Source organism: Suricata suricatta, chromosome 13 (genome assembly GCF_006229205.1).
Source record: "Suricata suricatta isolate VVHF042 chromosome 13, meerkat_22Aug2017_6uvM2_HiC, whole genome shotgun sequence".
NCBI lineage: Eukaryota > Metazoa > Chordata > Mammalia > Carnivora > Herpestidae > Suricata > Suricata suricatta.
In genome coordinates this window covers 72,671,689-72,685,846 of record NC_043712.1, presented here as the reverse complement: position 1 = coordinate 72,685,846, position 14,158 = coordinate 72,671,689, and the positions used below count along the sequence as shown (strand labels likewise).

General features: G+C 35.4%; 1 protein-coding gene across 1 annotated transcript in view; it reads left to right on the top strand.

Moving 5' to 3' along the window:
• VPS13A (vacuolar protein sorting 13 homolog A) overlaps positions 1–14,158 on the top strand; it is a 223,031-nt gene that overhangs the window by 179,072 nt on the left and 29,801 nt on the right. Inside the window, exons 58-65 of the mRNA XM_029919678.1 lie at positions 4,952–5,065; positions 6,123–6,268; positions 7,492–7,573; positions 8,398–8,511; positions 9,346–9,421; positions 9,509–9,672; positions 10,217–10,262; positions 10,366–10,489. Of these exons, the coding sequence (XP_029775538.1) occupies positions 4,952–5,065; positions 6,123–6,268; positions 7,492–7,573; positions 8,398–8,511; positions 9,346–9,421; positions 9,509–9,672; positions 10,217–10,262; positions 10,366–10,489 (866 nt within the window). The remainder of the gene's footprint in view (positions 1–4,951; positions 5,066–6,122; positions 6,269–7,491; positions 7,574–8,397; positions 8,512–9,345; positions 9,422–9,508; positions 9,673–10,216; positions 10,263–10,365; positions 10,490–14,158) is intronic.

Here is a 14,158-nt window from a genome sequence, read left to right as displayed (position 1 = left end):
ATTTTGTTTATCCATTCATTAGGTAGGGATATTTGGGCTGTTTCCATATTTTGGCTATTATGAATAATACTGCTATAAATATTTGTGTACAAGTTAAAATCATACAAAATGTATGATTCTAATTTCAGTGTCCTCATCAGCACTTGTTATTATCTGTCCTTCGGATTCTAGCCATCATAGTGGATGTGAAGTATATCATTGTGATTTTGATTTTCATATATCTGATGAGTAATGATTGAGCATCCTTTGATGTGTTGATTGATCATTTACATTATCTTCTACGGAGAAATGTCTTTCAGATTTTTTTGCCTGTTATTAAATAGGTTGGCTCCTTATTACCAAATTGTAAAAGGTCTTTATATATTCTGAATACAAGTTCCACATATAATTTGCAAATACTTTGACCCATTCTGTATGTTATGTTTTATTTTCCTACTGTCTTTTCAAGTACAAAAGTTGTAAGGTAGGAGTCCAGCATCAGTCTTTTGCATTTAGCTCTCTAATTGTTCTAATACCTTTTGTTGAAAGACTGTTCCTTCTTCATTAATGGTCTTGGTACCCTTGTCAAAAATCAGCTGATCATAAATATATGGTGTTATTCCATTGCTCTCTAAGTACATCTTTGTGCCAATACTGCACAGTCCTGATTTTTTTGTAGTAAGTTTTGAAATTGAGAAGTATGATTCCTCCTACTTTGTTGTTTTGCAAGATGTTTTTGACTAGGGTCTTTTTGCAGTTCCATATGACTTTTAGAAATAGCTGAAGAGTTTCTTTGGAGAAGTTATTTTGGGGCTTTATGAGGATTACATTGAATCTATATACTGGCCTTGGGGTTTTGACATCTTAACATACTAAGTCTTGCAGTCTTTAAACATTAAATGTCTTCCATTTATGTAGATTTATTTCAACACTTTTGTATGATTTTCAGAGTGCAAATTTGGCTTTCATTAAATTTATTATTGAATATTTTTTATAGTATGAACAAAATTGTTTCCTTAATCTCATTTTGGTTTGTTCATTGCAAGTGTGTAGAAATACAGTTAATGTTTTTATACTGATCTTGTATTCTGCAATCTTTCTGAATTCATTTATTAGCTCTACTAGTTGTTTTGTGTATTTTCTTTATATAAGATCATGCCCTCTGAGACTAGTTTTACTTCTTCCTTTCTGATCTAATCTGGATGGCTTTTGTTCCTTCTTAATTGCCGTGCTAGAACCTCTACTACAACAGTAAACGTTGAATAGAAGTGTCTAGAGCAGACATCCTTGCTTTGTTTCTGATCTTAAAGGGAAAGCTTTTAGTCTTTCACCATTAATTATGGTATCCACAGTAGATTTTTTGCAGATAACCCTTTATCTGGTTGAGTTTGTTAATATTCCCAGTTTATTAAGTGTTTTTTATCATCAAAGTGTGTCAAACTTTGTCATATATTTTTTTTCTGCAACTGTTCAGCTGATGATATGGTTTTCATTATATTGATTGTATTGCATTGGATGTTAAAACAACCTTCTCTAACTGGGATGAATCCCACTTGGTCGCGTGTATAATTTTTTAAAAATTTGCTTGGTTTAGTAGTATTTCGTTGAGGATTTTTGAGTTTACATTCATGGGGTATTGGTCTGTCGTCTGCCCAACAGCATATTTTTTTATACATATGTAATTTAGTTTTTGCTTTTTAATTTTTTAAATATTTATTTTTGAGACGGAGATGGAGTGTGAGCAGAGGAAGGGCAAAGAGAGAGGAAGACACAGAATCCAAAGCAGGCTCCAGGCTCTGAGCTGCCAGCACAGAGCCCGAAGTAAGGCTCAAACTCATGAACCCTGAGAACATGACCTAAGCCCAAGTTAGACGCTTAAACGAGTGAGCCACCAGGTGCCCATAGTCATTTGCTTTTTAAGTTAGTTAAAAGTAGAGGGAAAGATCAGATATTTATACTATCTTTTATACTCGCACAGTTGTCTTTATCAGTGCTAGCTGTCCAATGTTTGTTTTTTCATTTGAATTCTAATTATCATTTGGGATCACTTTCAGCCCAAGGAATCTCCCTTAGTATTTCTTGTAAGGCACACCTACTAGTATTAAACTCTAAGTTTTTGTTTATCTGGGAATGTCTTCATGTCCCTTCATTTTGAAAGGTAGCTATACTGTGTATAGGATTCTTGGTTAGCAATTTTTTTTTCTTTCAGTGCTTTGAATTTGTTATCCCACTGCCTTCTTGCCTCCTTTCTGCCAGGACATGAACTACTAATCTTATCAGGATCCTCCTGTATGTAATAGGTTGCTTTTCTCCTCTTATTTTTAAGATTATTTCCTTGTCATTGACTTTCAGTAATTTTACTATTACATATCTGTTGTGACTCTCTTTCCGTTTATGTACTTGGAGTTCACATAGTTTAGTGTTTTTCAATGATTTTAGAAAGTATTCAGCTATTATTTCTTCAAATACTTTTTTCTTCTTTTTCTCTCTTTCCTCCTCCTTATACTCCCATATTGTGTATATTCGTTTGCTCAGCAGTGCCCCACATTTCTTAGAGACTGTTCACTTTTCCTTACCCTTTTTCCTCTGTTCTCAGATTGCATAATCTTCATCTTCAAGTTCACTAATGAAGCCGTACATTTAATTTAGCATATAATAAAGTGTTTATATTCCTTCAATCAACTCAAATCCACTGTTACCTCCTTCTAGTGAATTTTCCACTTGTTACAGTTTTCAATTTCAGAATTTCTCATAGGATTTTTTTAAATATAATTTTTCTCCTTCTGTATTGATATAATCTATTTGATAAAACATTGTCATCATAATTTTCCTAATTTTCTTTAGTTCTTTGAACATATTTACAGTGGTTACTTTGAAGTATTTTAATCCAGTCTGGTCCCATCTCACTGGCAGTTTCTTTTGCCTGCTTTTTCCCCAGTGTATGGTTCATACATTCCTATATCTTTACATAGATCATAATTTTTGGTTGGAAACTGGGCATTTTAGGCAATATACTATAAAAACTGGCTACTAGGTCCTCTCCTCCATAGCTTAATATTACTCCCAGCTTATTTATTCATTTAGTGAGTAGATTTTTATATTGAAGTCTATCCCACCCACATCCCTGACTTTGCCTGCGGTGTTCGGCTTTTCATGTTGCTCCTCAGAGAGGTGAAGATTTAGGACAGCCACCATCCCCCTGGCATAACTGGTTTGGGGGCTGGGCCTTCTCCTTCCACAGCCACACCCAGCTGTTAGGCTCCATTAATTGCTGGCTGAATGCTTTATTTTTTTCAACTGTACCTTAGGCCATAAAGTGCTCTGCAAACTAATCCAATCAAACTTGAGAGGTTTTGTTTTTGTTTTTATTTTTTGAAGGAATTGACTGGAGATCAGTGTTTAATACTTGTTCTGACCCCAGGAGGACCCCTCTAAACTGTCTCTGCCCATTTCTTTCATGAAAACTAATAGGCCTACAGTTTAAGCTGTATCTTTATTGATCAATGATTTTCCTTCTAATTGCCTTTCATCATGACATTCACTGTTTCCTAAAGCCTAGGCTTGAACTTTTTCACACTCTCCTGTAGTTGAAGGCAATTTTTCGGGAAAAGATTAGATACTATTTTAAAATTTCTTTGCCCTCCACCTTCCTACTCCCCAGGTAAAATCTCTGAACCAGGGCTTCAGAGCTGGGAGGGGAACAGGAGTGATCAGAACCCAGTATTCTCAGTGATATCACACACAAGTAGAGCCTTTGTTCCATGAGTAGCGGCTGGGCAGAGAATGGAAGCTTCCAAGTCCCCTGTAATAATGTAGCATTAACAGCTGGTAGCTGGGGGCAGGATGAGAAATGCTGACATCTTTATGCCTCCCAAGAGGAAAGTTCACCATTCGGGGAGACTAGGCAGCCAGGGAGCTTTGTGTTCTGAGTAGAGTGGTCTAGAGAGGCATTATGGCTTCCTGAAGTAGGATGGGAACTGAGAGAGTATTCCTTGTTCAGATACCACAGATTCACTTTTCTTACCAAACGTTTGTAGATTTCCTTGAAAAGCTGTTTAATTTGCTTATACCCTTAGGTTCACTCATAGAGGCCTTAAATGTTTGTTTTTAAATAAATTTCACCAGATTCACTGGGGAGGCTGGTCTAAAGAGCCCCTCGCAGTGTCATCCCAGTGGTCAGTTTCCAGATACAGACTTGTAATAAGGCTCTCGTTTTGATATTTGATGATGGGTTAAATGTGAATGTTACTTCTCAACACATAGAAGTAACTTAGATTTGTGAGTGCTTGGAAGAGAATTAATGTTGTCAAAAATGAAAGCCCTAATCACTTCATGCAACATTATTTTCAGGGCCTTCCACTTTTTGATTTCTATTACTGGCCTCTGTAGATGTCAGTGAGGCATTTACCAAAAAGCTGCAACTGGAATATGATTATATTAAAAAAAATACATTCCTAGCAAAGTGTTGATGGAGGGACTCCTTGGTGGCTCAGTTGGTTAAATGTCCAACTCTTGATTTCAGCTCAGGTCATGATCTCAAGGTTCTAAGATCAAGCCCTTTGTCAGGCTCTGCACTAAGCGTGGAGCCTGCTTGGGATTGTTTCTGTCCTCTCTGCCTCTCCTTCACTTGTGCACAGGTTCTCTCTCTCTCTCTCTCTTACACACACACACACACACACTAAATATACATTAAAAAAGTGTTGAATTGGATTGTTGTAGCTTTTTGGGATAAACGTTGTAGTCACAAGAATAAAAATGTTTTTAATGAACTACATGGAAACATAGAAGATCTGCTTATCAGTTTGTAAGGGACAGAACTTTACTAACCATAGAAGTGTTAGGTTCTCTTTTGATGCAGTAACTTTCCAGTTACAAGCAAGGTTGAATCTGGATGTTATAGAGGAGTGTTCTGCAGTGTATGAACTCATACAGATGGATCCCTTAAGGTTTTAATACTTTTTGTTTCTTATAGGTTGAACTTTTTCATAAGGATATAGAAGCTTTCCAAGAAGAATATAAAACTGCTTCATCAGTAGATTCATCACAAGTCAGTCTCTATGAATACTTTCATATATCTCCCATCAAGGTAGGAGAAAATAAGCATTGTTATTGTCCTTGACAACCTAAGTAATAGCAAATTGACTTGATCTGTGTCAGGAAATTAGCATGTAACTTATGTTCTCTAATAGTGTGTACATTCTGTAAATAAAGTAAAAAATAAAGGAATAATCCTTTAAAATTCTTACTTATAACAACTTTTTACCATGTGGAAATAATACTGGACCCATGTAACACATGTACTTATATGTTTATATCATGATCTAGCATATTACCTTAGTTTTCTATTAACATGTTTAATGACAGTATTCAAAATTGTGTGTATAATTGTATATTTTTTATTGAGGTATAATTGACATATAACATACATTAGTTTCAGGTGTGTAAGGTAATGATTCATTATTTGTATAGACTTTGAAATGATGACCACAATAAGTCAAATTACCATCCATCACCATACATGTTAAAAATTTTTTTTTCTTGTGATGAGAACTTTTAAGATTTATTTACTCACTTGGCAACTTTCAAATAAAGCACTATAATATTATTAACTATGATCTTTAAGTTTTAAGTTAATTCATAAAGTAACCTCAATTTAAAAACTGAAGATTGAATGGAACTAAGTATAAGTTCTTAACACAAAGTTTCTGAATTACGTAATACTTGAGAAGATTATTGTATTGCTATGTATATATACAGTGACTATGCATATGATACAAAAGTGTGCTTTAACTAGTTTCAACATGCTAACTTAATTGCAAAAGTTGAAACCCTTACTTTTGAAGATATTTGAGTTACTTCAACGTCTAGATTATTTATATTAATTAAAAATGTATAAAAGTTACTCTTTTCCTAGGTGTACCAAAGAATTGGATTGAACCTAAATATCATATTAGCCTACATTGCTGAATTTAAAACTTAAAAAGAATTGTATTCAATTTTAAATTTCTTTAACTTTTTACATAATTTTGGTATAATCTAGGTAATTTTGAAATCTTTATAGTGTAGCAAATTTAAAATAAGACTGAATTTTAAAAGTCAGTTTGAAAATAGTGCTTAAAATATTTATCTCTTTATCTCTTTAGTTGCACTTAAGTGTTTCACTGCGATCGGGTAGAGAAGAAGCTAAAGATTCAGAAAAACAGGAAGGACTGATGGCGGTTCATTCCTTAAATCTTTTGCTGAAGAGTATTGGTGCCACTCTTACAGATGTACAAGATGTAGTTTTTAAGTATGTTTAATATTCAAACCTATAAATTTATGAAAAGCCCATTTTACATTTACATTTATTAGTGAAAAGTGTGTAAAGTGTGTAAAGGACGTTGCAGTTCATAGGCAACTATGGTCTTTACTGTTAAGTGGAATATAATTTAACATATTACCTGCTAAGCCTTAATTATTAAGTAGCAATAATTATTACATAACTAAGAAAGAAAGAAGGCCAGAGGCCATACAAGTTTATGCATTATAAAAGGCCTTTCTGGCCTAGGGAAAGATTCCTAAGAAGCTGCTGGGTGTTTTCAAAGGGATGGTGCTGCAAAGATGTGGCTTCAAGACTTAGAGGATCAAGATTCTTTAAAGCATATATGACTAGAACAAAATGAATGCCATGATAGGGGAAATCAAGGGATTCCTTTAAAGGTTACAGCCAAGAATTTACATTTTAATAGGAGTCATAACGGAAACTATTAGAGTATCTGACCAAAGAAACTCAAGAAGTCTGAGTGGACTTCAGAGGAGAATGACTTTTTCAGGTAGCACTAGAAATGTTATTAAGAACAATAGTAAGAATCAGTAAGTCCAGTAAGGTGCAATTCTAAATCTAGATAAAGCTAAGTAATGAATTAAAGAACATAGAACATAAGGAATATAGGTTTGAAGACGTTGGGAATAGGGTAGGATTTCTAATCCCGCTGCAGTCTTATCTGCTAACACAGAGCTTCCCGAGTTGAGGATCTGATATGTGCTGTGACCGGGTTAAAAGTACGCAGATCTTGATTCCTCACCTGTCAGGTGATCAGACAGGACCTGCAGCAACTGAACCCTGGCCACTGTTGAGCAGCCCCTTCCGTTTGTTTCTGTGTGTCAGACATTTTCTGTGTGGGCCATGATGGGACGGAGTTGAGTAATACAGTCCCTATGTATGAATGCAATTCACAAGATCTCTGAGTCCCCTAAATTAAATGTGAAAGCATGAATAGGGGGCTGTTTTGAGCAGAAGATTCATAACTTCTATAAGATTCTTAGAGGGTTCTTTGACCAGAATGTGCAGAGATACATGTAAAAAAGTAGATTTTCTGATTGGCATGGAAGTGTACTGAAAGGAAAGATTGGGAGAAAAATTCTGAAGAAAATGAAACTATTTGTTAATGTAAAAAGCATTGTCTTTACCTCTCTCCCTCTTTGTCTCCCTCGATACACACCCACACACATACATATATATGTGTTTTTCAGGCTTGCGTTTTTTGAACTCAACTATCAGTTCCATACAGCATCTGAACTACAATCTGAAGTAATAAGACACTATTCAAAACAGGTTTGTCTGAGATTATTTTACAAAGGGACAGATTAATATAAAACAGTGAAACCTTTTGTGTCTTACATGTAGATGTGAAAGGAAGTGAACAGCCATTTTCAAAATTTTTTAACTTTTTTCCCCTCAGAATTGTAGACAGAAATTGAGCCCTGCCACCATTTCAGTTTTTTGCCCTTCTGTTTGTTTTGGTTTGGTTTGGTTTTTGTTTTGTTGTTTTTTTGCCACTGACATACTTTTTGGATCACTGTGGACTTAAAAATCTTTAAAGAAAATATCAAGTAATTCAGCAAACTTACTTTAAAAAAGTAATTTCAAGGGAAACTGTTTACTAGTAACTAGCTGATGAACACGGGGTATTTTTAATGTAACTTGAGTTGTTGAGTCAGCGATATATATTACTTGAATGGATTCTTTTTTACCTTTAGAAAGACTGCTGTATCTTATGATATAACTTACAGAGCATCTGAGACCGCGGTTGTGTAGCACACAGATCACTCAGCCTGAGTCAAGATGTGTGGGTCTCGATTCCAGTTTTGCCTTTCACCCATTATGTGACCCTGGCCTCATTTTGCTTGTATGTTTATCCAGTCTATAAAATGATCAGACGTGGTTGTAAAAGTGAAAGAATTTTGAATATTCTAAAGCTTTATGTAAACATATTATTTCTAATACTGTAACACCAAATCACTTTTTAAAAACAAAGTAGTGATGAATAGTGTGATGTGGTTTAGGTATTGAAAGTGGTAATAAGAGTGTTAGCCTAAAAAAAGTAAATATTAAAAAATTTTTCTGGTCATCTGATTAAGTTTTTATTTCATTTTCAGGCCATTAAGCAAATGTATGTACTCATTCTTGGGCTTGAAGTTTTGGGAAATCCCTTTGGCTTGATTAGAGAATTTTCTGAAGGTGTGGAAGCATTCTTTTATGAACCTTACCAGGTAATAAAATAGTTATTCTCACATTTTTCAATATATTGCTAACACTCTGAATAAATAATTCATTCCAATTGTTAACTTGAGGTGTGTGTGTGTAAATAGATTTTGGGAGATACCACAAAGGGACATGATTTTGCAGCAAACAATGGTAAGAGAGATTAGGAAATTTGGAGGGATACATTTACCTTTTCTCTAAAAATTTAAACAGGAGTTTACTAAGATACGCTGAGTTTTAAGTATTCTGTTGGAATATTAAAGGTCAGTGAACTTCACTCTATAGTAGAAGGAAGATCACCATAGACAAGCAGTCTTTGCACTCTTGTGGGGACAGTAAAAATAACTGTGCAGGTGGACACTGCACGGCGATCTTAATTGTAGGCAAAAATTATTGTTTGATATCCCTTAAAATTTTCTTTTAAAACATTCAAAGCACTCTTTCACTTTTCAATGTAGAGGGCAATCAAAAAGTAAAACTATTATTATATCATTGCACAGTATAATTAAAAACATAAATACTAAGAATCAAAGTGCTGTTATTTCTTTTACAAAAATTATCAGGAGTAGTTCGTGCTTGTGTTCTCATCCTGTAACTTACAGTACAGAGCAAACATCTGCACACTTTGGTGGGTAGTCCTGTCCCTGAATTTGGGTCAGCTTACTGTCGTTACTTTCGGTGTTGTGAGCTAGCGCTGAGAATTCTGTGAGTGTGCAGGTTTTTGCAGGTATCACTTCCTCTAGGATAGTCTTATCTTTGTCACTACTGCTTGCCTCATTTATATTAATAAATTTGCCTTTAAAAGAAAATATAACCTTTGTTGTTGTTATTTGACCCTTTAGGGAGCCATCCAGGGTCCTGAAGAGTTTGTGGAGGGGATGGCCCTAGGACTGAAGGCACTAGTTGGTGGAGCTGTCGGTAAGAAACAGAATGCCTACCAGGTATGATTATGCTAGAAAGTAACAGTGCCTTTGCTTTTACTAAAAATATTATCATTTCTGCTAGGTGGCTTAGCTGGCGCTGCCTCCAGGATCACCAACGCTATGGCTAAAGGGGTGGCAGCTATGACTATGGATGAAGACTACCAACAGAAGCGAAGAGAAGCCATGAATAAGCAACCAGCTGGTCTTAGAGAAGGCATCACTCGTGGAGGAAAAGGCTTAGTTTCTGTAAGGAATTTCCCAGGGTTGTGAACACACCAGGGACTGTCTTTTACGACCACATTCTGTGTATATGAAAATAGACATTGGGGCTCAGTCAGTTGAGTGTCCGACTTCAGCTCAGGTCATGATCTCACAGTCAGTGAGTTAGTTCAAGCCCCATGTCGGGCTCTGTGCTGACAGCTCAGAGCCTGGAGCCTGCTTCGGATTCCGTGTCTCCCTCTCTGTCTGCCCCTCCCCTGCTCACAGTTGGTCTGTCTGTCTCTCACTCTCTTTCAAAAATAGACATTAAAACTTCTTTCAAAAAAGGAAATAGATATTTAACTTGTACTCCTTCAATTATTATTTAGATATCAGAGGAGCAGTGGGTTGTGTCCTATATAAAGTATGTCCATAGCCTCAAAAATCATTGTGTTTAACTAAAATACACCAGCAATGTGTTCATTCTTACAGTATCTAGAGAGCAAAACTCTTTCTTTTTGTAAGCCAGATTTGGTTTTTTAAGGCATCATGTTGAAAATATTATAAATTTTTAATTGTGCTTTTCCTCTAGGGTTTTGTAAGTGGCATTACAGGAATTGTTACAAAACCAATCAAAGGCAAGTATATTCCTTTAGATGATGTGTGTTACCAGGTCTTTCACAAATTGATTGTTTTCATTCTTGATCCACTTGCTTAAACCTTTACTGTTTTCCTTTCTAGGGGCTCAAAAAGAAGGAGCAGCTGGTTTCTTCAAAGGCGTTGGGAAAGGTTTAGTTGGGGCAGTGGCCAGGCCAACTGGAGGCATCATAGACATGGCTAGCAGTACATTTCAGGGAATAAAAAGGTATGTTCTCTTTGGAAGATATGAGTAAAATTTTTAAACCATGAAAATAAATGTACTGTTTGGCTTAAGGCACTTAGTTATGAACCTTATAGTATGGCAAGTTACGTAAGATCTTCCTAGTTGCGCTTTTTAAGTTGTTGCCTTTGTATCAGTTCAACTTCACAGAGTTCTCCTTTATTGGTCATTCATTCCCAGTGGACGTGGCAGGAAAAGCTGAGCAAGTTAGGCAGGATCTTCATTTGCTTTGAATGAGGTGCATTATAACATGTAATGCCACACACACTCGTGAACTATAAAGTTAGCAAATACAATATTTTGTCTCCTTTTAAGAAATGAAGAATGACATTTTATATTCCTGGTTTAAACTCAGCTTGTGTTCCCTCTTCCATTGTGGTCTGACTTTGTAAGTACATCCATTTCCTCTCTTTCTCTTCATTTGTGCAAATAATTTTAAAACATCCTCTCTCTTCCTCCAAGTTAAATTTAGCTAAGATTGAAATTCGTTAGTTGCATTATTATTATCTCTGCTCTAGAGCTTTGTAGCTCATACAACAATTGATTAAATTCAAGCTAATGAGACCTAACAGGAAGTTCGGTAGGTGGACATCTCCCTAATCTATTTCTTGTTTCCTGCTTTGTAGAGATTAAATACTGTCATTGTATGAGCTGTTCCTGTTTTGTGTTTGTTTTTTTGTTTGTTTGTTTGTCTTAATTGTTCCTCCTAAGTTAGTATCCCCTATTGTTTACTATAATTGGGTGTTTCCAGTTTGATAATTTAGAATTAAGATGGGGGAATAAGGTTCAGTCTCTTCTCCATATAACTTAAGATTCACAAATAGAATGTATTAAGTTGTCATCAGAGAAGCTCAAACCCAATGAAACATAAGTAATTAAGGTCTAGAGAGAGCTATGCAGGTATATGCCCAGAGCTGTTAGAATAAATTCCTTCCATATTTCTAAAACTTTATAATCTGTACTCACCTACACTACCTTTAAGGTGTAAGGGAAAATAAAACATTTTTAATAAAATTAAGACTAAGAACTATATGTACTTGAGAAGGATATTAAAACCAGAAATGAGAAGTGGATTATGAGAGTTAAATATAAGAATCTAAATGAGTTAATCAATCTAATTGAACCATATAAAAACAACATTGGAACCAAAATATTAAAAATAATAAGTGGCAGAGGTGCCTGGCTGGCTCAGTTGGTTAAGCATCTGATTCTTGGTTTTGACTCTGGTGATGATATCACGGTGTGTGAGACTGAGCCCTACATCAGGCTCTCTGCTAGAAGTAAGGGGCTTGCTTGGGGTTCTCTCTCTCTCTCTCTCTCTCAAAATAAATAAATAAACTTTAAAAACAAATCAGTACAATTTGGGAAGTGAATACTTAGCATTAAGCATTTTAATATATTATTTTTGAAGAGGATGTATTATGTATTCTACAGATATGTATTAGTTAGACTCTGTTTTAATCACTCAAGAAACTGGAAACAAATATAATTGGCAAGTTCTTCTCATACAACTTAATTCTGCTGGGAGAGCAATAAATGAAAATATATAAACTGATAAACATACAATATGCTAAATGGTGAAAAATTCTCTGAAGAAAAAGTAAAACAGAGTAAAAGATATGGACATCCCAAGTGGTAGAGAGAAAAGTTGCTATCTTACATGTGAGTAAGGTTTTCAGGGCAGCTTCACTGGTAAGACTACTGAGATAATGAAGTAGTTGCTGAGCATAGGAGTCTGAAGTTCAAGAGAAAGGTGCAAGCTGGAGTTAAAAATCTGAAATGTGTGAGCCTGGAATAGGGTGTCTGAAGCTGTGAGATTATATGAGATCACCTAGGGATGAGAAAAGAAGAGAGGAAAAAAATAGATCCGAGGACTTGGCCTTAGATGTATCAACACTGAGAAATTGGGAAAATAAGAAAGATGAGGCAAAGGAGTCTGGAAAGGAGTGGCCTTAAAGTAGGGGGGATAATTGAGAGGGCGGTGTTCCAAAAGCTAAGACAGAGACAGTCCCAGCTGTGCTATTGTTTAAAAGGGAATTCCCCACTTCTCCCGTTCGTCTTAGGAAGAGTACTAGAAGTTTGATCTGAAAAACTGGTGTGGAGCTTACAATGGAGGTGTCGTACTCCCTCCTTACCTTTGCTCAGAATACTCTCTCTTCTGTTGTGTGGTCGCTTCCTTTATTCAACAGTTACCTTCCCGGTGAGGCCTTTCATGGCCACCCTAAAGTTTCATTTTATCCCCTACCCTGCCCCTAGATGCTTTATACATTTCTTCCTTCCTTGATTTTTTCCCGTTAGCTCTTTTCATCACTAAATATTTTCATCACTATCTATTTTACCTTCCTTGTCTCTTCTGCTAGAATGTAAGTTCTATGAATGCAGCAGCCCTTGTCTGTTTCCACATCACTTAAAACACTGCTTGACCTGTGGGAGTTTGGTTTTTTTAATTGAGATAATTATAGAGTCACATGCAGTTGTAGGAAATAATGTGGAGAGGTCCCTTGTTTGCACACTGTACTGTGCTTACTTTGGCTACTGTAATACCACTTTAAACACCCAAATATAGTCTATTTAAAATTGACATATAATTCACATACTATAAGAAATTGCCATTTTAAAAGTGCTTTTGGTAGCTTTTAGCATTCGCAGGGTTGTGCAACTATCTGCATTAATTCCAGAACATTTTCAATCACCCCAAAGAAAACCCTGCACTTGTCAGCAGTTTCCATGTCTCTTTCCTTTCAGTCAGTGGCAACTGTTCTACTTTCTGTTGATAGACTGACCGATTCTGGACATTTTATACAAATGGAATCATACAATGTGTAGCCTCTGTGTGGCTAGATTCTTCCACTTAACGTTAGGAGGTTTTCAAGATTCATCCATGTTGTAGCATAAGTGAGACCTTCATTCCTTTTTATAGTTAAATATGCCATTGTACGGATAGACTCGCTTTGGTTATCTGTTTATTAGCTGATGGGTATTTAGGTTGTTTACTCTTTGTTGCAAACAGTGTTGCTGAAACCAACATTGAGGTTTTCATGTGGATAAATGCTTTCAGTTCTCTTCAGTTTTCTTGTAGAAGTGGAACTGCTCAGTTTGATAACCTCTGTGTGTAACTTACTGAATTAATTACCAAACTGTTTTCCACAGCAGCTACACTATTTTATACCCCATCAACAATGTAGAAATTTCCGATTTCTCCATATCCTCTCTAACACTGGTTATTTTCCATTTTTCTTTTTTTAAATAGTTAATCTATCAGCCGTGAAGTAATATCTCATTGTGGTTTTGATTTGTATTTCTTTTTTTTTAATATTTTTTATTTTATTATTTATTTATTTATTTTTAAATTAATTTATTTTTTAATTTCTGTCCTTGACAGAATGTATTAAATAAGCAAACACCACCAACAAGCAAAACAAGTACTACAATGTAAAAATATTAAAAAAAAATGGTAACCCTCTCACATGCATAAATGAAAGGTTGCACACAAAGAACTCACATCTTTTCAAGCTTCAATAGTAAATATTCTGCTACTATGTATTAAATACTGCATGGTTTGCCCAAGCTAAGATGAAACCACATCATAAATCAATAAGCATTTTGCATTTTCTTTCATTATCTACTGCACCTCTAAACATTTCATTAAATCCA